The sequence below is a fragment of the Typha latifolia genome, chromosome 3 (assembly GCF_019914945.1).
Source record: "Typha latifolia isolate L0001 chromosome 3, TyphaL0001v2, whole genome shotgun sequence".
Classification (NCBI taxonomy): Eukaryota; Viridiplantae; Streptophyta; class Magnoliopsida; order Poales; family Typhaceae; genus Typha; species Typha latifolia.
This window is the reverse complement of record NC_133088.1, coordinates 872500-896316: the sequence shown is the minus strand read 5'-3', so window position 1 is coordinate 896316 and position 23817 is coordinate 872500. Positions and strand designations below refer to the sequence as shown.

General features: G+C 36.8%; 6 protein-coding genes across 12 annotated transcripts; 2 read left to right on the top strand and 4 right to left on the bottom strand.

The window, feature by feature from the left end:
- Positions 1–705: 705 nt before the first annotated feature.
- Positions 706–2633, bottom strand: LOC140785103 (uncharacterized). 4 transcript variants are annotated; one of them, XM_073132835.1, is made up of 3 exons: positions 2307–2633; positions 2039–2235; positions 706–1957 (listed from the first exon to the last, which is right to left on the bottom strand). In XM_073132835.1, exons 2-3 carry the CDS (start codon positions 2100–2102, stop codon positions 936–938), a joined length of 1086 nt encoding a protein of 361 aa, XP_072988936.1. In that variant the 5' UTR covers positions 2103–2235; positions 2307–2633; the 3' UTR covers positions 706–935. The 4 variants fall into 4 exon arrangements, with proteins under 4 accessions (XP_072988936.1, XP_072988938.1, XP_072988937.1 ...); XM_073132837.1 differs by having other exon boundaries at positions 706–1867; XM_073132836.1 differs by having other exon boundaries at positions 2039–2130.
- Positions 2634–2772: 139 nt separating this feature from the next.
- LOC140785105 (protein CHLOROPLAST ENHANCING STRESS TOLERANCE, chloroplastic) lies at positions 2773–5535 on the bottom strand. Its single transcript, XM_073132839.1, has 6 exons — positions 5134–5535; positions 5001–5045; positions 4729–4842; positions 3823–3903; positions 3279–3449; positions 2773–3055 (listed from the first exon to the last, which is right to left on the bottom strand). The coding sequence occupies exons 1-6, from the start codon at positions 5401–5403 to the stop codon at positions 2966–2968; spliced, it is 771 nt and encodes a 256-aa protein (XP_072988940.1). The 5' UTR covers positions 5404–5535; the 3' UTR covers positions 2773–2965.
- Positions 5536–6670: 1135 nt separating this feature from the next.
- LOC140783336 (protein C2-DOMAIN ABA-RELATED 3-like) lies at positions 6671–9271 on the top strand. The gene is made up of 3 exons (XM_073130200.1): positions 6671–6950; positions 7981–8076; positions 8786–9271. Exons 1-3 carry the CDS (start codon positions 6840–6842, stop codon positions 9068–9070), a joined length of 492 nt encoding a protein of 163 aa, XP_072986301.1. The 5' UTR covers positions 6671–6839; the 3' UTR covers positions 9071–9271.
- Positions 9272–10248: 977 nt separating this feature from the next.
- On the top strand, positions 10249–13202 carry LOC140783427 (protein yippee-like At5g53940). Of its 4 annotated transcripts, none has more exons than XM_073130320.1 (5): positions 10249–10371; positions 10959–11002; positions 11852–11960; positions 12481–12536; positions 12663–13202. In XM_073130320.1, exons 1-5 carry the CDS (start codon positions 10276–10278, stop codon positions 12733–12735), a joined length of 378 nt encoding a protein of 125 aa, XP_072986421.1. In that variant the 5' UTR covers positions 10249–10275; the 3' UTR covers positions 12736–13202. The 4 variants fall into 4 exon arrangements, with proteins under 4 accessions (XP_072986421.1, XP_072986420.1, XP_072986422.1 ...); XM_073130319.1 differs by having other exon boundaries at positions 10250–10371; positions 12657–13202; XM_073130321.1 differs by having other exon boundaries at positions 10252–10371; positions 12481–12574; positions 12657–13202.
- Positions 13203–14257: 1055 nt separating this feature from the next.
- LOC140783426 (elongation factor 1-gamma 2-like) lies at positions 14258–18449 on the bottom strand. Its single transcript, XM_073130318.1, has 8 exons — positions 18236–18449; positions 18104–18146; positions 17108–17257; positions 16956–17016; positions 16824–16876; positions 16649–16750; positions 16047–16557; positions 14258–14803 (listed from the first exon to the last, which is right to left on the bottom strand). Exons 2-8 carry the CDS (start codon positions 18110–18112, stop codon positions 14424–14426), a joined length of 1266 nt encoding a protein of 421 aa, XP_072986419.1. The 5' UTR covers positions 18113–18146; positions 18236–18449; the 3' UTR covers positions 14258–14423.
- A 1136-nt stretch (positions 18450–19585) lies between these two features.
- LOC140784131 (elongation factor 1-gamma 2) lies at positions 19586–23632 on the bottom strand. The gene is made up of 8 exons (XM_073131350.1): positions 23538–23632; positions 23378–23421; positions 22469–22618; positions 22307–22367; positions 22176–22228; positions 22001–22102; positions 21400–21910; positions 19586–20138 (listed from the first exon to the last, which is right to left on the bottom strand). The coding sequence occupies exons 2-8, from the start codon at positions 23384–23386 to the stop codon at positions 19759–19761; spliced, it is 1266 nt and encodes a 421-aa protein (XP_072987451.1). The 5' UTR covers positions 23387–23421; positions 23538–23632; the 3' UTR covers positions 19586–19758.
- Between the last annotated feature and the right edge of the window lie 185 nt (positions 23633–23817).

Genomic DNA, 23817 nt, shown 5'->3' with positions numbered 1-23817 from the left:
AGTTATATATCGAGGCTGCTTGTCACAATTTCCGATTATTCCATTATTGGAGTACAATAAAGAATAGCAACTGATGGATTCATAGCAACCTCGGGTGTTTACAATATACATAGAGGGAGTTCTCTGGATAATTCACTACGGTTTATGTCATTATTTCCAACTATTCCATGAGATTGACGTGCAGAGAATACTAGAGATTGATGGATACACAACTACATCTATAGAGGAGGCATCCTAGTTGGTTAAGTTGACCGGATTTTGCACCATTAAGGGAATTAATAAAGTGGGATAGGGGAAGTAGATTGAAGTAAATAATTGTTGTGATAGAACCTTCTTCCGGGGATTGAGTACTACTGAGAGTCACTATTAAATATTGAATCTTACCTAATGGCTAACGTTTGAGATTAAATTAGGTTTCAATGGTTATATCAAACTTTTTTTTTATTTGCACTGAATCTCCTTTGCTTTCCATCAGACGGCTACGCTATGTGCTATAAAGAAGTTATCAGAAAAATATTAAATTTATACGAATACATTACGTGCACACAGTTTGAACTAGTTATTATTATTATTTTTTTAAAATTAATCCGATTGTTCAATATGTATATATAGCTAGAAAAGACTAATTTGTTTAACCTATGATTAACTTACAACTTGCCCAACAAAGAACAGTGGGTCCACTAGTACGTGGGTGAATCATGAGACTGTTCAAGATAGAAGATATGTGATGCCATTCAAAACACTCGGATGATAAATTCAGGCAATGTGACAGCCGATTCGATTCGGTGGCTGCCGTTTCTCAAAGAAATTGGCAACCAAACCATTAACAAAAGGGAAAAAAAGAAAAGAAAGAAGAAGCAGAGAATAGAAGAGCAGATATAGACATCAAGTGCATGAAATTACTCTGGTCTAGTTGACACAACTTGCATACACGTTCATGCACTTTGTGCTTCCAGAAAGGCATTGAACTCCTCCCGAGCCTTCCGCAGCGTTGGTGAGATACAAGCAGATGATGGCGATGATGGATATGAGAGAGGAGAAGACGTCGAGAATCTAACACGACGATTCGATAATTCAGGCGACTTATATGACGGGCTCTTCTTCAGGACTCCTTTCCGATCATTATCAAAGATAAAGGCCGTCTTGACTGGCGAATCAGTACTGCTCATTCTACTCTTTGTGAGCTCAGATGGCATGTCGAAGTACGAACGGCGAGCCTCATCAGTTTCGACATTATCTCTTAAAATGTCGGATGACCATAACCCACACTCAAATTTCTCAAGGGAAATTGCAGTTGATACACTGCTTGCCCGAATTCCATGCTCACTTTTGTTAGTTGTTACTTGTATTGGTTTCTTCTTGGAAAAACTAGGCAGATGTAAGCACAGGGCTCCGCATTTGAATTTTTCTTCATGAATCTTCTTCGGAGATCCATTTGTCGAATGAGATCCACCACCAGTGCCAGATCGATAAATGCTGGGCTTTCTCGGCAGGAAGTCGAAGTCGTCAGCTGGTGCGTAAGATTTTCCATCTCTGCAAGACTTGCTACTAGAAAGGGATACTGCCTGTTCCAGGGCAAAGCGAGACAATGCTGCAGAGTGCTTGAGAGCCAGAGAATCAAGGGATGGTTGCGCGAGAGGAGGTGGATCATCCCATTGCTTGAAACTCCTCATCATCGCCGAACTGCATTGTGGCGATGAGACGGTGGAACATGGTAGGCTGGAGCTGATGAACTTTGGTGTTCGAAGAGGTGGCAGAGTCGGCGAATGCATTACGACTTCGGTGAACACATCCGGGACTGATAATGGATGATCTTCCAGCTCTTCCAGTTGATTCAATGATAGATGCTCCACAAGAATTTGTTTTCCTTCAGAAGGGGAAAGAGAGCAGCAAGGATCACCGTCTTCTCCCACTTCTTTACCATCTCTTTTAATTTCTTTCTCGCAGGGTTGATACCCTTCCAAGGCATTCTTTTCAAAAGATTGCATGATTTCCAAATGTTACGGATTGGAAGAAAACGAAGGAAGCTTTCACGTACTTGAAGAAGTGAAGGTTGACTTTATGGGGTGGTGGAGAGCACGGTATGGCATAGTGTTCTTCATGTTCTTCTAACATGCCGGGTTGTCAACGCTGCACAGATTACAAAGGAACTTGTGTTAGCTATAATAAATGACTTACTAATCTTATCCAGGATATGAATGCCACGATTCTCCGCTGCCGGCATCTAAAATAGGGCTGCAATTAAAAAAAGACAGATAAGAGAATTATAGTGAAAAGTATGATTAAGATAAAGAAAACATGCTTACCAGTTCGCTTGCCATTCGTGTGACCCAACTTTTAGAACCATCTGGTAAGCTCTTATACTTAAACAAATGAGATGCTGCACGAGGTGTAATTAATATTGCTGCCGATTCAAGATAATTGCAATGAAGTCTGAGAAAGAATTCTATTAACCCGGCTGCAAGAATCTATTGCTGTTAAGCACACTGAATTGAACTCCACGTACACATAAGGATAGGTATTTTGCCAATATTAGTACTCCCTTAGTCTGTAATTCCAAAAGAAAGAATACAAATAATCAAGTAATAATATTACAGTAAACCTCTAAAAGCTTGGTGATGAAGTACAAAGGAAGAGCTTAACACTTCATTGAAACTATACGTGTACCCTTTTGTGAATCTACTCCAAGAATTAAAAATCTAAAGCAAATAACTTTGATAACAAATTGTGGGGAGCCCTGTAAGTGGAGGAGCGATGATTAAGCTGCAAAAATAGTCAAGCTTATGTACCATGTGCTATTTTACAATTATATACATGCTACACTTTAATCTGAAAATTGACAATCGATGGGAACTTGCTGTCTGTTGAATCACCAAAATATGTGGCAAAGGCCTACAGAAACCATGCTCTTTGATTGATAAAAAAGTTGAATTTGCAAACAAAAACAAAAAAGATGACCAAGCTACTACTGGAGAGAATTATAGAAAAGGATCAAAACGACAGATATTCCGATCAGAAGCGGCAGCGCTGTCACCAGGTAAAGAGCACCATATCCCTGCACAACAGTATGGAATGTTTAAAACCCAAAAACATGATTAAAAGATCAGGAAATTATTAATGGAATAGCTGTGTCAGTTATGCACATTTCATTTGAACCCTAATGATGGTTTCGACCAACAATTTCAGTAGGATCAATATTAGGCCAACTCAACTGTCTTTACTTTGATTAAATGTTTCGATATTAAAGAAAAAAAACCCATTTAAGGATAATGACCTACCACAGCTGAGGGAACTTCTATGTCCTCGCTCTCATCTTCTGATTCAATATCAGCAGCAGTATCCCAGTCAATGTTAAGTCTCTTGGCAGCTGTTTGAAGATCCACTCCTGTGTCTGTGGCTTTTGCATAGAGAGATTTGGTGGGCCTGCTCTTCTTTTTCTGCACTTCAACCTGTACAAGAGAAGGGCAATGCAAGACGTTCAAGTTTACTATACCAAATGCTAGATGATGCAGGAAAGGAACAAGATAAGCATTGGCCAAACCATAGGTGCACTTGCAACTTGGGGCGATTCAAGTAGATAGATGGCCATGGCAGGACACCATTAAGAAGTTGCACTTCTAATTCCATTAGGTTGATAAAAAAATTGATTGACCAAATATGGACTATCTGAAAACTTGGTTTTTGGCTTCATCCATAAAGCGTAAAGGCTAAGAGAGTTACTATATTACTCTTTAAATAAGCTAAACTGTATTAGCTTCAAATAGAGTTGCAAGTGAGCAATAAGAAGTTTGTAATATGATGTAAGGAAAAAGTAAGTGTTACCTCAAGATCAGGCCATTCTGTCATCTCCTTAGCGAGCAAACGGAGAGCAGCACGATTCTCCGGAATTCTCCCCTCATTTACCTATCAAATTACAGGATAATTAGTGCCTCACACCAGGCCATGTATGAAGAACTAGAAGATAGCAAAGTAGAACACCATGCTAGATTTCACTGAGCTTGAATGAATGACAAAGCAACTCCTGGAGATAAGAAAGCTGTCTATAGTGCTGAATATAAGCATAAAGATGATAAAATTCTTTACTTCCATAATTTTTCTGTTATACTGCTTCTCTGCCATATGTGAGTATAATAACCTCTTCAACCAAATAAGAGTGGTTCAAAATTAAGTCACTAGGCAGTAGAGACAGATAATACAACTTGGTAAAATATTTTACTAACTCCCAGAGATGACTATGACTTTCAGTCCTTCTAAGGTTTAGTTTTAAGTTGCAAGAAAACAAATCAGGTAGTTATGAACCCACAGAAGACCATCTAGTAAGACTGAAGGATGAGGGTTCAATTGAATCCGAAATGTAATGCAGTGTCAACTAGCTATAAATGATCCTTCATATGGGGTCAACTTTCTGAAGTGAAGGCCAGAAAATTTCAGCAATCTTACTGTACTCTGAACTCAAACAGGCCAGTATAGAGCACAATGCCCTACCTTATCTGCTTCAACCTCCTGAACCAACTTTCCTAAATCCTAACATGGATGTTGGTTTGTCATTTAACGCTCTTATTACTTGAAATGAAGCTCTCTTATAATCATACCCAAATCAATAGATTACTAAGAAATAATTATCTAATACATATTTCAACAACGCAGTGATTACCAATGTAAGATCTACAGATGATTTCTAAATACAAAGGACCAAAGTCATGCATCTTACAGAACTGAAGAACATACGTCTTCCAGAGCAGCAGCCAAATCATCCCTAGTGAGATCATCAGGGTCCTCTATGCCAAGCAATCGCTTACGCTCGATATCTCTAGGGTCCTCAATCATAATTGTTAACTTAACCTGCAATACCACAAAAGAACAGAAAATAAAATAAAATTAAAAAACTCACAAATCGGTACTTTTATAAATCCCATATAAAGATTACTCGGTAGTAAGTTTGTTATTTAATTCTTCGAATTGAATAGGTCAAATGAAGATTGCAGATAAGATTATCTTACCTCACCAAAAAGCATATCCCTGTTGATCTTTAGAAGCTCCAAAACCTACGAATATTTAACAAATTAAGACCAAAATCTTGCAAAAATCGCTCATTTTCCAACTAAAAAGCGGTAAAAAGAGAAAGAGAGAGACTCGTTTGATCTCGCGGATGTTTTCCAAGTCCTCGGGGGTGGCGTCCTGCTGCTCGCCATCGGAGACGCGCACCTCGGTCTCCTCCTTACCGACGGAGGCGACGACGACGCCCGGCCTTCGACGGCGGCGAAGGAGCGAGAGATGTGCGAACCGGTGAGGCGAAGAGGAGAGGAGGAGAGATCTGGAGAGAGGAGGGAGAGGTCTCGGAGAGGTTCGGAGGTTTCGGAGGATGGAGGTTTCGGAGGAGGGAATTGGTAGACGTAGAGCCATCGTGGCAACGACGGCGGTGTGTGGCGGAGGTGGGCTTGGCGATAATGGTGATAAGATCACTTCAGAGCGGGAGTTAGTTTTTATCTTCCAGCTTTGTCTATTAACTGAGCCAATGAGCTACTGAGCCACTGGGCCGTGTTTATTATTAGGTAAATACTACTACTACTACTACTACTACTAACAATAATAATAATATGTGGGAATAAATAACTCTTCCTATATGACATATAGCATGCTAGTTAACTTAGAGCTTTCATAGTAGCACAATAGTTCTATTAATCAAAATTGCTAATGCATCGATTACATTACGATGCACAGAATGAGAGAGGAAACAGAATGCCGACTCTATTAACATAACTCTCGCACTTAATTAATATAAACAATGCTACATATGAAAATAAAATAAAAATACTAAACCCAATAAAATAGATTAAAGATGATCCTTTCTTGTTATTTTTTTTTTGTGATAAAAATGTCATTTTTCAAAAGATAGTACCCAATGGCCATCTGCATCATATTCTATGTTTGTGACCAATCAAATACGGCATATATTTATAGCACAACTGACGTCGTCTACAAGTTATTAGATTTTATTTATATAAGTTTCATCAATATAAACGAGAAAATAGAATCGACTTTTATTGCTCAAGATTAAATAGACCAATCTTTGGCGATCATCATCCAAGACGGATTCCATCAAGCCGCCAACTGGATAACATGTAATCAATCACCTTCAATCTACGCGACTAAATTCTCGCCCTTAAATTAAAAATTTTGGCATTGTTTTCTAATTGGGAAATCCTCTTCTCCAAAGTCCAAACTAGCAATCCCACCTGTTTCCTAACAAATCCACGATTTAAAATTAGATCGTGATCATTTCAATCTCCACTTTCAATAATCAAAATAAAATTTTAAAATCTAAAATCTAAAACTTACCGCTATCTAATAACTTACATATTTATAATAGTTGGTAAATTAACGTAAGCATTTTATTTATAAACCATCCATCTTCTATTTTGATCGGTTCTACTCAACGTAATTACACGAAAACTTCCTCATCTATTATCTAATTTTATATTCACCTCTCAATAAATATAACATAATTAATTTTCTTGTAAATTTACTCTCTTTGTTTCTATAAAATAAATTTAAGAATATAACAAGTAAAAAGATATTAAGAAGTTTATTAACGTCTATGTACCCGTTCTTTCACAGGAAACGGCAAGTTTGATTTGGGCCACACGCGCGCGGTCAACCCTGTTGTCATGGTCTAACAGGAGGAAAAAAAAACTGAAAACAAATAAGATAAAAATGAATTTTTTTTTTAAAAAAAAAGAGAAGAAGAAGCGAAACTAGATCGGAATTTTATTAAAGAAGTTGGCAGCGGAGCTCCTCGTTGGTTTCAAATCGCGAAGCGGGCGCGGGTGCAGGCAAGAATGGAGCATCTTCTTGGCCTCCTTAGGGTTAAGGTCGTGCGAGGGATCAACCTCGCCTACCGCGACGCCAGGGGCAGCGATCCCTACGTCATCCTCAAGTTGGGGAACCAGGTAACGTGTTCCCTTGTGGAGTTTGCTCTTTCGTTGTTTAGATTGGGCTTTGGGTTGAATTATTCTCGCAGGTTTTGTGATTCGCGAGCGATTTCGTATTCGGGTGCAATCTTATTAGAGATTTAGGATTGAGAACAGTTGGAAATTATCGGCTATTAATCGGAAAGTGAAAAAAAAAATTATGTAAGATAGCATGAATTTATATGATAATACTATATTTAATATATTAGCTTATGTGATGGCTAAGAGGCATAATAACTAGCACGAAATCTGTGCAAAGTTTCCGGAATAACAGGGAAAATATATCAAGAAATTAGTGAAATTTCTCGAGAAAGTTGTACCGAAATTTTTTAGATATACGGCATATCATCTCGAAGTTTAGTACGTTCATGCTCTTGCGGCAAATCCTCCTACCAGATATCTGAATTGGAATTAGACATCATGACGAAAGGAAAATAGGAGACAAAATTTAGTGAAGGAAGAAAAGTCTAATCCTCCAAAGAACAAAAAAATTGAAGTTGTAGTAGAGAATCAATGATGACTGAGAGTTGCCACATCATTCTAATTTTTTAGATTTTGCTGAATTGTATGAAAATACGGGGAAGGCTTGGTTTGGCCTTCTTTCTCTTTCATTCTGATTCAAAACAGAAACAGAGCAATATGATGGTGATACAGGGAAGCCAAATGAGCTTTCTTAGATCTCAAATATTTTGTTATTTTCTTTTCCTCTTTTCCTTGTGCACTTATTCGTCGGTAGGTTAATTCCTGTTGAGCATTTATCATGAATACTTGTGACCTTGTGGATTAAATTGTTTTGCATGTTCTTGTCTAAACATATGTCCATCTTTTGTTGCAATATCATAGTGATTTAAGGCGGTGGTTGATCTAATTGCAACTGTTTAGTTATCCAGGTACTTTGCATTTCTTTTTTTGGAGAAAGTTGAGGAAATAATTACTTTCATATGCTGCAATCTTACATTTTATTTCATTGTGTTATCATTAATATCTTCTAATTATTCTTTATGGGCAGAAACTGAAGACAAGTGTGAAAAAGAAAAATGTTAATCCGGAGTGGAATGAAGATCTAACTCTTTCTATTGCAAATCCTGTTGTACCAATCAGGCTTGTAAGTGTATAAATATATCTTAATTATTCGGTGACTAGAGTGGTTCTTCGGTGATTCAATTAAAGCTGATTTTTCACTATGTTGTACAGTATTGTGCCCTCTGTTAGTAAAAACAAGGGATATATAGTTTCTATGCAATAGTTGGATCCATTTAAAGGACATTGTTAGAACTAATGAGCTGTTAATACGGAGGGAACCAAAGAAGTTGTGTAAAGCAACTGAAGCAAACTCAATCGACACTGTCATTTGCCTAGTTTAAGCTTTAAACTGTATAATGATTGAGGTAGGTGTCCCTTTCCGTCAGTCAAATATAAAGCAGGATCCTTTTGTTTTATTTTTCTTATCTTCCAATTTGGCGGTGATTTCATTTTTTTAAGCTGAATACAGGTAGATAACTTAATTTATACTTCATTGACAATACTGACAACATGCATGGTTAAGATTTACTTTGATTTACCATGGACTGAATATCTCTATGGTTAATCTACTATAAGTTCAGTAAACTCAGCAGGACCGCAATCTCTTAAAAGTTGAGACTAAAACTTAAGTCTGATGGAAAAATCAAGTCTCCTTTTGATAATGAGAAGTCAAGATTTACATTATTGAATCTTCAGATTTGTTTCTTAGAGTAGATTATTTACAATTGGTAGAAATGTCTCGACCCTGTATATTACTTACAAATTACTTATATTATTGGTGTATCATGTAGGAAGTTTACGACAAGGACACATTCAGTAAAGATGATAAGATGGGCGACGCAGAGATTGACATACAGCCTTTTGTAGAGGTTGCCAAGTTGGATCTTGAAGGCATCTCAAGTGGTAGCGTGGTAAGGGTCGTCAGACCCTGCAAGGAAAATTGCCTAGCTGATGAGAGCCACGTCATATGGAAAAATGAAAAAATTGTCCAAAATATGATTCTTAGGCTGAGGAATGTGGAGAGTGGTGAAGTCGAACTGCAGCTACAATGGGTTAAGATGCCTGGTCGTGTCTAATTGAATCCATGTCCATGCTACATGAAGCTTGTTGTATTTCTGTATCTTTGATTCGGATAAGTTTGAACATGGAATATTGAACATATGGTTTTTGTTGTATATAGTTACTGCTTATCAGCAGCATCCTGTGTGCGCTATGAATAAAGGAGGACAAGCATCTTTTGTTTAGTTCACATAAAATTATTCTTCATTTTCAGCAAATTGAAGTCGTCTATATGAGCTCTTAGCTTATCTGTTCTTCTCTACTTTCTCTCTTTTCCCTTTTCTTTTTTCTAAATTAGAACTATCTATTTTCTTCATCAAGTTATATTGGAAGGAAAAAAAATTGCAAGCTTGTGGTAAGGAGTATTGGGTGTATGACATATTTAGAGAAGGCTTATATTCTTCAAAATTGATCAAGTTTATCATTTTATTTTCTTCCTGGAAGTAAGATGTCCAAAGGTTAAAACAGTAATTAAGAGGGTGAAAAATGTAATGGGCAAAGTACAGTTTACTCCTTATAGTTTAGCTTTAGCTTTAAATTTAACTTGATTATGACTTATCTTTTTTTCTACTGCAAAATTAAGCATTTAACCTCATGTAATACAAAAACAAACACCACTGAGTTTTAAACCATATATAACATCCATAACAAAACAAAAGAAACTGGTAGTTTTGTGGTTGACATAACATTGTGGGACTCCTGGAATGGAGTGTCCTTTTAGATGTTTTGTTGGGTTTTTTTTTTGTATATCTGCTGTGTTTGGGTGAGATTTATTGGTGTAAGGAAGTTTCCTGATCTTTTTTCCTTTCTTCAAAAAAGGAATTCATGTGATGTGATGCAGAACAAATTACAACCGATAGTTTTTTTATTTAAAGCTAACAGTGTCTTATTAGTATTAATTTTTTTTTCACCATGAATAAATAACAAAGTGATTAAACTAGCCCTTTCTCTACACACCAACATATATTTTTATTCGGATAATTAAATCTTATAATATTCCTAGATAATAATTAATTAATATTTGCAATTTATTTAAATTAAAAGGAGCTAAATAAACTTAACGTACGTGAAAGTATATTTAAATTGGCCAAATAATGGGGAAATTTGTAAATTTTCCATTCCTTCTAAATTCTCATTCCACGTGTCAAGCCTAAGACCGATATAAGAATGGAGGAACCGATCCGAACCCAAAACCAGATACAAGAGAGCAAGAGAGAAGAGGATGGGGAGGATTTTTACCGTGGAATTGGACGGCAGGATCTACTGCTGCCGGTTTTGCCGCACCCACTTAGCCGTCGCCGACGATCTCATCTCCAGGGTAAGATTGTTTCCTACTACGCCATGCTTTAGATTCTCAAGTAGTACTTACTTACTCCTCTGTTTGAGTGTGTTGGAGCTTCGCTATCTTGGGACTTCTTGATACTTCCCGATTGCATGCTTAAGTGCAAAACCCCAATAGCTTTTGCTTGGGATTGTTGAGTCGTTCATGAATTGCTTAGGACTGATGATCAATTTATATAGCTGTACATATTTCTGTGATAGCAGTTTGCTCGTTAAAATTCATTATTTTTTCAGTTTCTTGAGTTTTAATCTTGAGTGCTATCATATTGTATGCATGAATTCCAATTGATGAGCTGTATTCTTCGTAGTGATCTATCCCCTGATTTTTATCTTCTTTTTAGGTTTTTTCTTTATCTCTTGTTTTGTTACATTCGGAATTCAATAATTGATTTGAGCTTTATTCTCTCTCTCTCTCTCTCTCTCTCTCTCTCTCTCTCTCTCTCTCTCTCTCTCTCTCTCTCTATGTTACAACCTTCAGTTTGAGAATCTTTTCTGTTTGATTATATATGAGCGGTCCTTTGGGTCCGATCTAACTTCTTCTTTTTTGTCTGTCACTTGCCTCAGTCATTCCATAGTAACCGCGGAAAGGCATACCTATTTAATAGCGTGTAAGTTTTCTTTGCATGATCTAGATTTGAACTTTAATCCTTGCTTTGTTGTTGGCTGGTTTATCTTGCCTGGCAAAAAATTTCAGGTAATATTCTCTCATCAACAATTCCATAAGCAAAAACATAATGTTACAGATGGATTTCTTTTCTTCGTACTACAAACTATGTTATTTGCAGTCATATCTTATTTTTCTTGCTTGATGTGTGGATTTAGTTCTGAGTGAATCTATCGGATTTTGTGCTTGGAGTTGATTAGGAAAGGAATTTTTTGTTGATATCAGTTAGAGAAATGGAGCTCTAAGGCATGTCACATTTATTGTGCTTTTGTCTTTGTCCACAGGTGTTCAAACTTTAGATACTACAATTATGGATCTACATACCTTATATAGGAGGTAGGCATTTCAATTATTTGCAGAACATAAGACAAGATATTTGGGATTGTAAATCTACAGTTGCAGATCATTCTCTGGATACTCACTGACATTAGACTAGTGGTCTTAGGATTTTTATAATGAGAGTCTGAAAAGTTGTGAGATGTCTAAGTTTTCTCTCAGCTCTCTAAGTGCCCTAAATCTGCACTTTTCCATGCCTGAAAGTAACTCCCGAGTCGTCTAACTTTCTTGCACGCTTGTTACCCATAATCTGCGAGTGCTCAAATGCTGCTTAGGATCCATTCTTCAGTGTCATTGATAGGTCGTCTTTCTGCAGAAAACACATTATTCAACCGAAGATTGTCGAGTTTATTTTCTTGTGAACTATTATTTGCAGCTGCTTTAGTTCTGGCAAGGTCTTCACGTTGAGGATCCCATTGTACTAATTTACAAAGTGAATTTGTCCCATGTTTTCTAGGGCAAACATCTCAGTTGGAGCCCTCGAAGAGAGAATGCTGCTTTCAGGAATGCATACTGTAGCTGACATATTCTGCTGCTTTTGTGGCCAAATTGTTGGGTGGAAATATGTAAGTTTCCTTATCTGCATCTAAGGCCTTTGTTGATTCTTTAGATACCTTCCTACATGCTTGTGCAAGCACATACAGAGAGACACGTACACTTACACAAAGGAGAGAGAGGCTTTGAACAGAGCAACAAGATTAACAAGACTTTGGTGCTAATGTTCTTTATTATAAAACCAGTAGCTAATCTTAGGCTATTGATATTTTAACCACGTGATGCTGAGATAAGGGTACACAGAATCCGCAGTCTTTATGATGTTGCACACAATAGATATTGCAAATCAAGTTTGGTTGCATGGTTTCTAGCATAGTGCTTCATTCTTCATAGTGGACTGAATAGATTGAGACTTAAATTCTTTCGCGACATTACTTCTTCTTACTTGTGCTGCTTGATGCTCACTCGTCTTTACCTATTTCATTAATATGTGCTTTATATGATTATGGGCATTCTATGGGTTATTCCTATTGTATGGTTTGTATCGACTATCGACAGCCATGGTTTACTGTATTTTGCTGTTAAATCTAGGAGGCAGCACATGAAAAAGGTCAAAAGTACAAAGAAGGCAAATTTGTTCTTGAAAGGTAGATTTTGCCCATTCCTATCAAATTTGTTCTTCAAGGTAGTTGTGAATAAAGGATTACTTCTTCTAGTTGTTATTATAGCAAGCGTGCGATAACCGGTATCTCAAATTTAATTTGTAGGGACAGAATAGTTGACGGATTTGAGTCAGAATTCTATATTGATACCCGCCTAAGCGGAAGCGATGCAGATGATATTTAATAGCTTTCATGGCTATCATGAAGAAGTAATCGTGAGTAACTGATGCACATGATAGTTACCAACCAGATGAACATTGTGAAGATTCCAAATGTGCGGTACATTCTATAAGCTGAAAATGTGTTTACCAGCAGCTCTATTTCCAGCTACGTTGTACATTATACTGTAACAGGGTAGCAAATCTAGGTTAGATACAAGTTATGCTTGTTACCAACTTACCATAGTATTCAGTGGATTCAGATTTTATGGATTTTAATAGTTTTGTAGAAGCCATTTTCATGGCATTAATAGTAGTCCAAAAATACAGTTCATGAAAAATGTGCTCATAACTATCAGAAGATTAGTGTATTAGTTAAATATGGGATCCTACAACTTATCTTTTGATATGCATTTTGTTAAACCAGATTATCGTGTATTCCATGGGGCATTCAATTGTGGAATAAAATTCACGGGCATTTAGTTGTGAATAAGTTTCACGTTCAATTATTCTAGATTTATACTTACTTATGTTATACTTATATATGACGTTATATTGACATAAGTTATTATGGTGTTTAATTGTAAATTAATACAAGGTGTAAATATGTAATAATTAGACTTGATATATTAAAAAACAGTGAAACTTTATGCCAAAATATCAAAATATTTCTTAGTAGATATGAAAAAAAAAAACTAATACATAAATAAAATTTGAATTAATCTTTGCTTATGTAATTTTTTTTTATATTTAAATATGATACGAGTTTATATCAGATAGTACGGTCCTTTGAACACAAATAAGTTTTTCTATGCTTTCTGCATATTTAAATGTAAGATAATAGTGCGAACATTCAAATTTTCTTACAAATTTAGATATAAGATAATACAAACATTTTACCATACAATGCGAATATATTTCTTTACACTACAAATAAACTTTTCTACATATTTAAATATAATGTAGACCAATATAAGCACTGAAAGCTATTTATCTGCATGCAACAGAAAAAACATTGAAAAAAGAGAGGAAAACAATATTATTACTTTTGAGAAAAGAATGATGATAATATAATAGTCAAATGATAATTAATTGTGAGAAAAATAGTATTAATAAACTAGTAGTGCAATAAATAAATATTTATTTACTATAGCTACTAGTATAAAGAAACTTATACTAGACTTAAAAAAGAATTTAAGTGAACTTGGCCTACATACCACCACTACGGCACTATCTACACAATAAATAAAAATAGAACGATATACTGTGAAACATTAGGGCGATTCCGTATCAGCAGAAAACCAAGGTGCAACAAAGTTAAGTACGTGTAAATTAAGCTTAAATTTTGTAAAGCAGCATCTTTTGTAATACTTAAAATGCATGTGAACGCACAAGGCAATCATGCAACAAAGACACGAAACCAATGAAACTTGGAGAAGCGGAGCAAATCACATCTCAAAATAGAAAAAGAAAAGAAAAAAATCTCAGGATTAACTATTCATTATTACTTTCAGACAATAACTGAGCAAATCCATACCATACCATAAGTAAAGCTAAACTACGAATATTAATGTCATCGTCTCAAAAATTTCGAGCAAACAGTGCACCTAAATATCACCAAAACCAGTGACCAGTGAGTTCAAACGGAACAAAGAGAACAATTTGAACAAGAAAATAGAAGCATAAAAGAGCGGAAACAGTTCGAATGGAGAGTTTATTTGAAGCACTTGGCATCCAATAAGGCTTCTCCCTCGAAGGGTTCCTGATCCTCAATCATGGCATTAACACGCTCCTTCTGTGCTTCATCAGATATGTCCACCTTAACCCAGTCATAGAGCTCCATGTCATAGCACTCGTCGATCACAAACTGAGGGATATCCTGCCCTCTGAAGAGCCAGAGCCCCTTGACCTTGAAAGGTGGTTCCGAGCCAATAACGAGCATCTTACCGAATGCATACTTCCGAGCCAAATCCATTCTCTGCAGGAACCCACCCACCTTGTTCATAGTAACGAATGACACCGTGTTCTCATCATTGTACTTGTAGTCACAGAACCACAAAGAGTAACCTTCTGGGTCATACATATCCCAGAAACCTGGAAAAATATAAAGTAGGGTGTGGTGTGAGGCAAAGGTAATCAGAGTAAACAGGAGCTCACTAAATATGCAAAGAAAAGAACTTATGCAGTTCCAATTTGTAAACCACAAAATATATCGCGTTATCAACTGAGAATTTAAACCTAGCTTGAAATAAAAGTAAAGAGGTTACAACTTCACAACAGCAATCTACAGAGTCTAGAAGACCTATGTAGGTTATAATTAGTTCTGATGCTCTTTAGTCTTTATAGATCAAATGACACTATATTTAAGGGAAAATTCTACTGCATAAGATTCAACACTTAACACATTTCAAATTGCTGCAAGTTAATAAGTTATACACCTCCTGTCATATTTTTACTGGCTACAGAAGGTCAAACTTGTAAATGTGATGAGTATCATAAATATCATTAGGCCCGTCAATAGGAGAGAACTCACATAATAGTGACTTACCAATCAACTAATCAAACAGCAGCCATACAGGCCTTTCATGTTAATAAATTTCTCTTGAAACAATTTGAAAAAACAAAGTGCAACACTTTATTTGTGTTTACACAAATAGGGAGAAAAAGATTAAAATTGCAAGTCAATTATTTGCCGGAGTATTGGTTTAGCACAACACTGAGAAAGAACCATTCATGGCAGTAAAAGGTTTTTTTTGTATTTAAGGAAAAAAAACATCCAAAGGAAACGAGAATTTCACACCCTACTGCATCACATCAGTACAGTGGTGCATGGATAAGATCATAGAGAAACTTCAACACCACACTGGTGATAGAAGCTAATGGGACAAAAAACATTAGCTTCAAAAGTTTGAGACATACATACAGTTGCCTACATGAACATTCGAACAGCATAAAGCAGACTCTGAAGGCCCTCTATCAAATGAACACAACAATGTCATACATAGATCATAGCTACCAAAAAGTTTCAAGAAGCAACAGTGGTGGGACTTTGATTGCTAAAACTTAAAAGAGCACTTCAATTTTATTTGGGAAAACAGTTAAAAGTATATTTAGTCAAAGAAGCACCTCAAATCAAAAGCCACATCATCTGCGATTGAACAAAACATGACTATAAGATATCACCAAGCAGTATCTGATATCTTATGATTGCTAGATACATGTGATTTCAAGTTATTACAAATATACTGGAAGAAAGGTTCCCCATTATGTGAATTATCACTTTGGCCAGTTATGCAACAAAAGGTAGTAAAAAGAGAAGGATAGTAAAAATTTTTACCTTTGATGGCAACCTCACGAAAGTTGGTTTTTGTGTTTGAGTATAGCCTCTTCCACTCATCTAATATCATCTTACTAGGGGGTAACAAATCAAGGGGATTTTTTGGCTTGGGTTTGGGTGCCTCCTCTTCTTCCTCTACAGGCTCCACCACCTTAGGTTTTGCAGGTTCTTTCTTGGTTTCGTTCTTAGTTTCCTTTGGTTTAGATGGCGCCTTTGGTTGAGCAGGCTTCTTCTGTGATTGAATGGGTGGAACTGAGTCTGCTTGCTTGACCTCACCTATTACTTTCTTGAAATTTGGCTGGTTAATCAAAGTCCAAAAGTACCTCTCAACATGAGGGAATTCTGAAGTAAAACTCTTGGTCATGATCCGACTGAAGCCATAGTATAGGTTGCATGTCATTATAACATCGGCCAAAGTCACAGAATGTCCAACAAGGTAAGTATTTCCCGCGAGATGAGTATTCAGAGCATTTAGTGCCCTCTTCAAAGAAGATATACCAAGTTCCTCCGCCTACACAGGAAAACTCTTTCAGTGAAAATTCTTAATTTACAATGCTAGCTCTACAAAAAATAAGACCGCAACATAAAACTTCCAAACTCACAGCAGGAATATAGGGGATAAACCCGAGTCTTGGATACAGCCATCTCCCAATATTTGCATCAATCTCCATTGATGAAAAGTCAATCCACTGCTCAATAAGAGCCTGAAACAATTTATCAATCACAATGAGCATCACATAAAGCTAAAGTGCTGAATGTGCCAAATGAAAGACTTACATATTCAATAACTGAAGAACCAAAGAAAGGGTTATCAGCCTTCAAGCGAGTGACTGCAGGTTCAAAGGCAGAAAGTGTAAGAGTCCAGTCAAGTGTAAACTAAAAGTTTACCGGTACAGGAACCTTTCATACCATAGCGTGCTATGGCATTACTCTCAAAGATGGGACCATCAGGTGTCTCCAATACCGGAACCTAATAGACCATCAATAAATCCAGTTGAATCATATTCAGACATCAACGCTTCTATCTAGCTAAGACATTCTATAAGCTAAATTTGGTCTACCTTCCCGATTGGGTTCATCTTCAGAAACTCGGGAGTTTTATTTGAAACACCCATTTCAAAGTTCTTCACCAGTTCAACCTGGACACCACTGTATTCTGCTGCAATAAGTGACTTAAACGCATTTTTATTTTCGCTGAAGGTATGCAGTACCTGTATAGACAAATACAAATCAGATGTACAATGAAGTATACCTTTAGTGTAAGCAGCACTAATGCAAAAGTAAACAATATTTATGGAAGTTACAAATTCTACATTTATAACATCTAAGTTAATCCACATACTTTTGCAGCTTTTATGTCCCGAAAGTTAAGGACATGAACTTTACATTAATATATTATTGTATAATTGTATCAAGACTAATGCAATTTTGATGGTAGAAATTTGAATACAAGATAAAGTCTCACTAATTAAACTAGACAATAATCCAACTATATCATGACTCTGCCAACAGTATCTGGGAGCAGTATTTTACTATTATATCCTCCTTTCCTAATTTAATTTGGGGTAATGGCTACTGTGGATTAGTATTTTAACAGCAAAAGATATTTTCGAGTATATTCCATTTAGATTTTTCTCTCTACTGTATTTCTTCTTTATCCTCCATATTTATATATTTTTTGCCTTAAATTCAATTCTATGATCCAAGGAAATAAGAAATTAAGGGATGGAAGTTTCTTATCTTGCACCAGATAAAGTATACAATCGATCTACGAGGCCTGAACATCATATATAATGAAATATCACAAATAACAAAGTCAAATAACTTATCGGGCTTTGATATTCAAGAGGCAATCTTAAATGAACTACATAGGAAGTAAGAAACATTAAGCACCAAACGCAAGTAAATAAATGAATCAAAAACCGAAATCTCTTACCAAAAAAAAAAAAAAGAGTGCTCCTAAGTACTTAGCCAGAGACGTGCAACAGAAGAATTTAGGGAAAAAGATCGCCAAATTAAATGTAAGGGGAAATTAACGACAAAAGGAGAAAACTCACCAGTGCCATTGGATCGATGATATTCGCCTCCTTGATCTCAGATCTAACCAAAAAGTGGGGAAAAAAAGAATTAATGGAAAAAATGGAGGTCAAGAAGCCAAAAAGAACGTAAATCCCGAACAACAGAACTACCGCGATTACTGAGAGAGGACTTGCGAGGCGGCGCAGTGTAAACCCTAGGAACAGACGAGCAGCGCAGAAGGGAGAGTAGTGTGACGCTTTATTCATCTACGATTATATAGAGAGCAAGAGGAACGACTCCAAGGGTGCAAACGGGTCGGATCTGGATTTAGAAATAGGAACGGCTCCAATTCCGACAGCAAGGAAATTCATATTCTTGCGCACTAGTTTGCCTGCCTAATGGTTGGAAGCTATTTATTCACTTACAAAGATCTATCCTATCCAAACTGAGGCACTCCAAAATAAATTTAGGCTCGGCTTAGCTTGAGTCGAGGCGCGTCTAAGCTCTAATTGAGTTAAATCTAATCCGCTCGTTTATTTTGACACCCACCCTTAGCCACGAGCATCTCAATATGTAGAAAGTTTTGACACGGTTCAGCTGGTATCATTTCCATGGACATACCGTCAAAGATTAGGCAGCTCTGACATCAGTCGTAGGCGGATTTCAACTATGATCCGTAGAAATCCAAAGTGCAGTGACGTTAAACGCGTCTAGATGAAGCTTATTAAGAGACCATTCCGTGAAGTAGCATCTTTTGTAATACTGGAAGTGCATACGCAGTGTACAAAGCAAGCATGCAGCGAAGACACGAAACCAGTGAGACTTAGAGAAGCGGAATAAATTAATCACATCTCGAAAAAAGAAAGAAAAAAGGAAGAATCTCAAGAGGGCTCCTGATCCTCGATCATCGCATTGACCATCTCCTTCTGTGCTTCATGAGGTGTGTCGACCTCGGTCCAGTCATAGAGCAAGAGCCCCCTGAGGCCCTGACCTTGTTCACGGTAACGAATGACATTGTATTCTCATCATCGTAGAGAGAATAAACCCGTCACAGCCCAGCTTTGATCCCAAATTGAGTTGCATATCAAGGCACCCAAAACTAAAAAATATTATCGTGGAATGAAGCCTGACACGAACTAGCTCACGAGCAGCAGCTCGCCGTAAGGTTTGGAACGTGAATGTCTCGAGCTATATTCTGTAACTAGTTCGAACTTGAAAATATGTCCGTCGAACATTAGGAGCTCTCATACCAGTAGGAGAAGGATTCCAACTAAGATCTAGTAGAAATCCAAATTGCAACAATGTCGAACGCTTGAAAATTAAGCTTATTATAATCCCACATACCATAATGAAAGATCTTCATTGTATAAAGCAGCATCTTTTGTAATACTGAAAGTGCATATGGAATGAACAATGCAAGTCGACCTTTTCTTATAAAAAAGACAAAAGTAAATCGATTCTCAAGAAAGAAGGGAAAAAGAAGAATCTCAAGATTGGGTATTCATTATTACCTCAGACAATAACTCTGCAAATCCATTCCATACCATAGATAAGTTAAACTAAGATGTCAATGTCATCATCTCAAAATTTCAAGCAACCAGTAACTAGTGTGTTAAGACCGAATAGGATAACAGTTTTAACATCAAAATTGAAGCATAAAAGAGAAAGAAAATAAACCATCTAAATAGTGTTTTTATTTGAAGCACTTGGCATCCAATAACGCTTCACCCTCAAAAGGTTCCTGATCCTCAATCATGGCATTAACACGTTCCTTCTGTGCTTCATCAGATATGTCTACCTTGACCCAGTCATAGAGCTCCATGTCGTAACACTCATCGAGCACAAACTGAGGGATATCCTGCCCTCTGAAGAGCCAGAGCCCCTTTACCTTGAAAGGTGGTTCCGAGCCAATAACGAGCATCTTACCGAATGCATACTTCCGAGCCAAATCCATTCTCTGCAGGAACCCACCCACCTTGTTCATGGTAACGAATGACACCGTGTTCTCATCATTGTACTTGTAGTCACAAAACCACAAAGAGTAACCCTCTGGGTCATACATATCCCAGAAACCTGGAAAATATCAAGTAGGCTGTGGTGTGAGGCAGAAGTAATCAGAGTAAACAGGAGTTCACTAAATATGCAAAGGGAAAAACTTGTGCAGTTCCAATTTCCAAAGCACATAATATATAGCAATATCAGCTGAAAATTTCAACCTAGTTTGAAATAGAACTAAAGAGGTTGCAACTTCACAACAGCACTCTCCTAAGTGTAGAAGACTTATGTAGTTTATAATTAGCTTTGGTGCTCTTTAAAACTCAAATGATACTATAACTAAGGGAATATTCTAGTGCACAAATATCATAACATAATACATCTCAAATTGTTGCAAGTTAATAAGTTATAGATGTCATTAGACCCGCCAACAGGAGAGAAATCAGATAAAAGTGACTTACTAATCAACTAATCAAACAGCAGCCAGCTTACACGTCTCACATGTTAATAAAGTCAAGTCTTCTTGATACAGTTTGAGAAAACAAAGAATAACAGTTCAGTATATACTTTATTGTGGTCATACAAATAGCGAAAAAAAAAGAATTAAAATAGCAAGTCAATTATTAGCCAAAATATTAGTATAGCATAACACTAGTACAGAACCATTTATGGAATATAAGAAAAGAAATTAACAAAAATAGCAGAAACAGAGAACTTTCCCATTTACGAAAAAGAATCTAAAAGAAACAAGAATGTCACACCTATTGCATCACATTTGCAGAAGTGCATAGATAGGTAATGGTCGTGCATAAGTAAGATCATAGAGAAATTTCAAATACCCCACTGGTGAAAGAAGCTGATATGATATACTTTAGCTCCTTAAGTTTGAGGCAAATACAGTTGCCTACATGAACACTGGAATAGAATAAAGCAAATTCTGAAGCAACTCTAGCAAATGAAATTTGATCACAAGTGGACACAACAATGTAATATATATCTCATACCTATCAAAAAGCTACAAGAAGCAAGATGCAAGGGTACTAGGACTTTGATTGCTAAAAGAACACTAAGCTCGGATCTGGAAAAACAGTTACTCAAAGTATATTTTAGTCTAAGAAGAACCTCAAGTCAAAGGCAACATCATCTGCAACTGAACAAAGTATGGTCTGACTATAAGATATAACTAAGGCAGTATCTGCTATCTTATAATTGCTAGATACATGTGATTTCAAGTTATTACAAATAAAACTGGAAGAAAGGTGCTCCACTATGTGAACTATCACTTGGGCCAGTTATGCAACAAAAACTACTAATGAGAGAAGGATAGTACAAAATGTACCTTTGATGGCAACCTCACGAAAGTTAGTTTTTGTGTTCGAGTATAGCCTCTTCCACTCATCCAATATCATCTTACTAGGGGGTAGCAAATCAAGAGGATTTTTTGGCTTGGGTTTGGGTGCCTCCTCTTCTTCCTCTACTGGCTCCACCACCTTAGGTTTTGCAGGTTCTTTCTTGGTTTCTGTCTTAGGTTCCTTTGGTTTAGATAGCTCCTTCGGTTGAGCAGGCTTCTTCTGTGATTGAATGGGCGGAACTGAGTCTGCTTGCTTGACCTCACCTATTACTTTCTTGAAGTTTGGCTGGTTAACCAAAGTCCAAAAGTACCTCTCAACATGAGGGAATTCTGAAGTAAAACTCTTGGTCATGATCCGACTGAAGCCATAGTATAGGTTGCATGTCATTATAATGTCGGCCAAAGTCACACAATGTCCAACAAGGTATGTATTTTCCGCGAGATGAGTATTCAGAGCATTTAGTGCCCTCTTCAAAACAGATATACCAAATTCCTCCACCTATACAGAAAAACTCCTCGGTGAAAATTCTTAATTTACAATGCTAGCTCTACAGAAAATAAGACTGTAACATAAAATTTCAAAACCCACAGCAGGAATATAGGGGACAAATCCGAGTCTTGGATACAGCCATCTTCCAATATTTGCATCAATCTCCATTGATGAAAAGTCAATCCACTGCTCAATAAGAGCCTGAAACAATTTATCAATCACAATGAGTATCACATAAAGCTAAAGTGCTGACTGTGTTAAATGAAAGACTTACATATTCAATAACTGAAGAACCAAAGAGAGGGTTATCAGCCTTCAAGCAAGTGACTGCAGGTTGAAAGGCAAAGTGTAAGGTTTATAGTCAAACGTAAACGAATATTTACAAAGTACAGGATCCTTTCATACCATAGCGTGCCATGGCATTACTCTCAAAGACAGGACCATCAGGTGTCTCCAATACCGGAACCTAATAGACCATCAATCAATCCAGTTGATCACATTCAGATGCACAAAAAATATCAAAGTTTCTATCTAGCTAAGACCTTCAATAAGCTAAATTTGATCTACCTTCCCTATTGGGTTCATCTTCAGAAACTCAGGAGTTTTATTTGAAACACCCATTTCAAAGTTCTTCACCAGTTCAACCTGGACCCCACTGTATTCTGCTGCAATAAGAGTCTTAAACGCATTTTTGTTTCCGCTGCCGGAATGCAGTACCTGTAAAATGCAGATATCAGTAGACAAAACAATCAGATGTACAATGAAGTATACCTTCAGTGGAAGCAGCACTAATACAAAAGAAAACAGTATTTTTGGAAGTTACAAATTCTACATTTATAACATCCAATTTTATTCACATACTTTTGCAGCTTTTATGTCCCCGAAAGGTAAGGGAGTGAACTTTATATTAATGTATTATTTTACGATTACAAACTAATGCAATTTTGATGTAAGAAATTTGAATACAAGATAAAGTCTCCCTAATTAAACTAGACAATAACCCAACTATATCAAGACTCTGCCAACAGTATCTTTTTGTCTTAAATTCAATTCTATACACCAAGGAAATAAGAATTGAAGGGATGAAAATGTCTCATCCTGCACCACATAAAGTATACATCTATCTACAAGGCCTGAACGTCAAATATAATGAATTATCACAAGTAACATAGCCAAAAAAACCTTATCGCGAACATGCAAACCAAGATGGGGCGAAAGATATTCATGAGGCACTCTTACATGAACTACACGTCGATATCTTAACATGAGAAGGAGAACGAGTAAGAAACATTAAGCACCAAACGAAAGTAAATAAATGAATCAAAAACCGAGATCTCCTACAAAAAAGAATCATCCTAAGTACTTCACCAGAGACGTCCAACAGATGAATTCAGGGAGAAAAGGTCGCGAAAATAAATCTAAGGGGAAATTAAAGACAAAATCAGAGAAGAAACATCACAATCGCAGAAAACTCACCAATGCCATTGGTACGATGCTACTCGCTCTCCTTGATCTCAGATCTAACAAAAAAGGAAAAAAAAAAAGAATTAATGAAAAATTGGAGCTCAAGAAGCCACAAAGATCCTAAATCCCGAACAAGAAAACAACAATAATTCTTCGGGAATCGGGAGATTACTCTCAAAGAGGAATTACGAGGCGCCGCCGAGAGTAAAACCCTAACAACAATAACAACAGAGCAGCAGCGCGGAATGGAAAGCCAGGATTACCCGTAATATAGATAGGCCGAAAGGCAGAGATGACAACGGGCAAGTCCGACCCGATTCTGTACCCGGAATGATCCGATACGAGACTACGGGTACAGATTTGCTATCCATTTCGGATTCGAATCCTAGACAGTGATTTAAAAGAATTTTCGGATCCGGGTACAATTATATCCAAGAATCCGAATATTGGGC

Coding starts and splice junctions, on each gene's coding strand:
- LOC140785103 (XM_073132835.1), bottom strand. CDS start 2,102: ATGAAGAACACTATGCCATACCGTGCTCTCCACCACCCCATAAAGTCA. Junction 1,958..2,038: donor GTCAACCTTCACTTCTTCAA/GTACGTGAAAGC, acceptor ATGCCTTGGAAG/GGTATCAACCCTGCGAGAAA.
- LOC140785105 (XM_073132839.1), bottom strand. CDS start 5,403: ATGGCTCTACGTCTACCAATTCCCTCCTCCGAAACCTCCATCCTCCGA. Junction 3,904..4,728: donor TGGCTGCTGCTCTGGAAGAC/GTATGTTCTTCA, acceptor GTAATTTGATAG/GTAAATGAGGGGAGAATTCC. Junction 3,450..3,822: donor CAGAATGGCCTGATCTTGAG/GTAACACTTACT, acceptor TCTCTTGTACAG/GTTGAAGTGCAGAAAAAGAA.
- LOC140783336 (XM_073130200.1), top strand. CDS start 6,840: ATGGAGCATCTTCTTGGCCTCCTTAGGGTTAAGGTCGTGCGAGGGATC. Junction 6,951..7,980: donor TCCTCAAGTTGGGGAACCAG/GTAACGTGTTCC, acceptor CTTTATGGGCAG/AAACTGAAGACAAGTGTGAA. Junction 8,077..8,785: donor CTGTTGTACCAATCAGGCTT/GTAAGTGTATAA, acceptor TGTATCATGTAG/GAAGTTTACGACAAGGACAC.
- LOC140783427 (XM_073130319.1), top strand. CDS start 10,276: ATGGGGAGGATTTTTACCGTGGAATTGGACGGCAGGATCTACTGCTGC. Junction 10,372..10,958: donor CCGACGATCTCATCTCCAGG/GTAAGATTGTTT, acceptor CACTTGCCTCAG/TCATTCCATAGTAACCGCGG. Junction 11,003..11,851: donor GCATACCTATTTAATAGCGT/GTAAGTTTTCTT, acceptor CATGTTTTCTAG/GGCAAACATCTCAGTTGGAG.
- LOC140783426 (XM_073130318.1), bottom strand. Junction 16,877..16,955: donor TAATGCCATAGCACGCTATG/GTATGAAAGGTT, acceptor TTGAACCTGCAG/TCACTCGCTTGAAGGCTGAT. Junction 16,751..16,823: donor GTTCTTCAGTTATTGAATAT/GTAAGTCTTTCA, acceptor AAATTGTTTCAG/GCTCTTATTGAGCAGTGGAT.
- LOC140784131 (XM_073131350.1), bottom strand. Junction 22,103..22,175: donor GTTCTTCAGTTATTGAATAT/GTAAGTCTTTCA, acceptor AAATTGTTTCAG/GCTCTTATTGAGCAGTGGAT. Junction 20,139..21,399: donor TCGTGAGGTTGCCATCAAAG/GTACATTTTGTA, acceptor GATATTTTCCAG/GTTTCTGGGATATGTATGAC.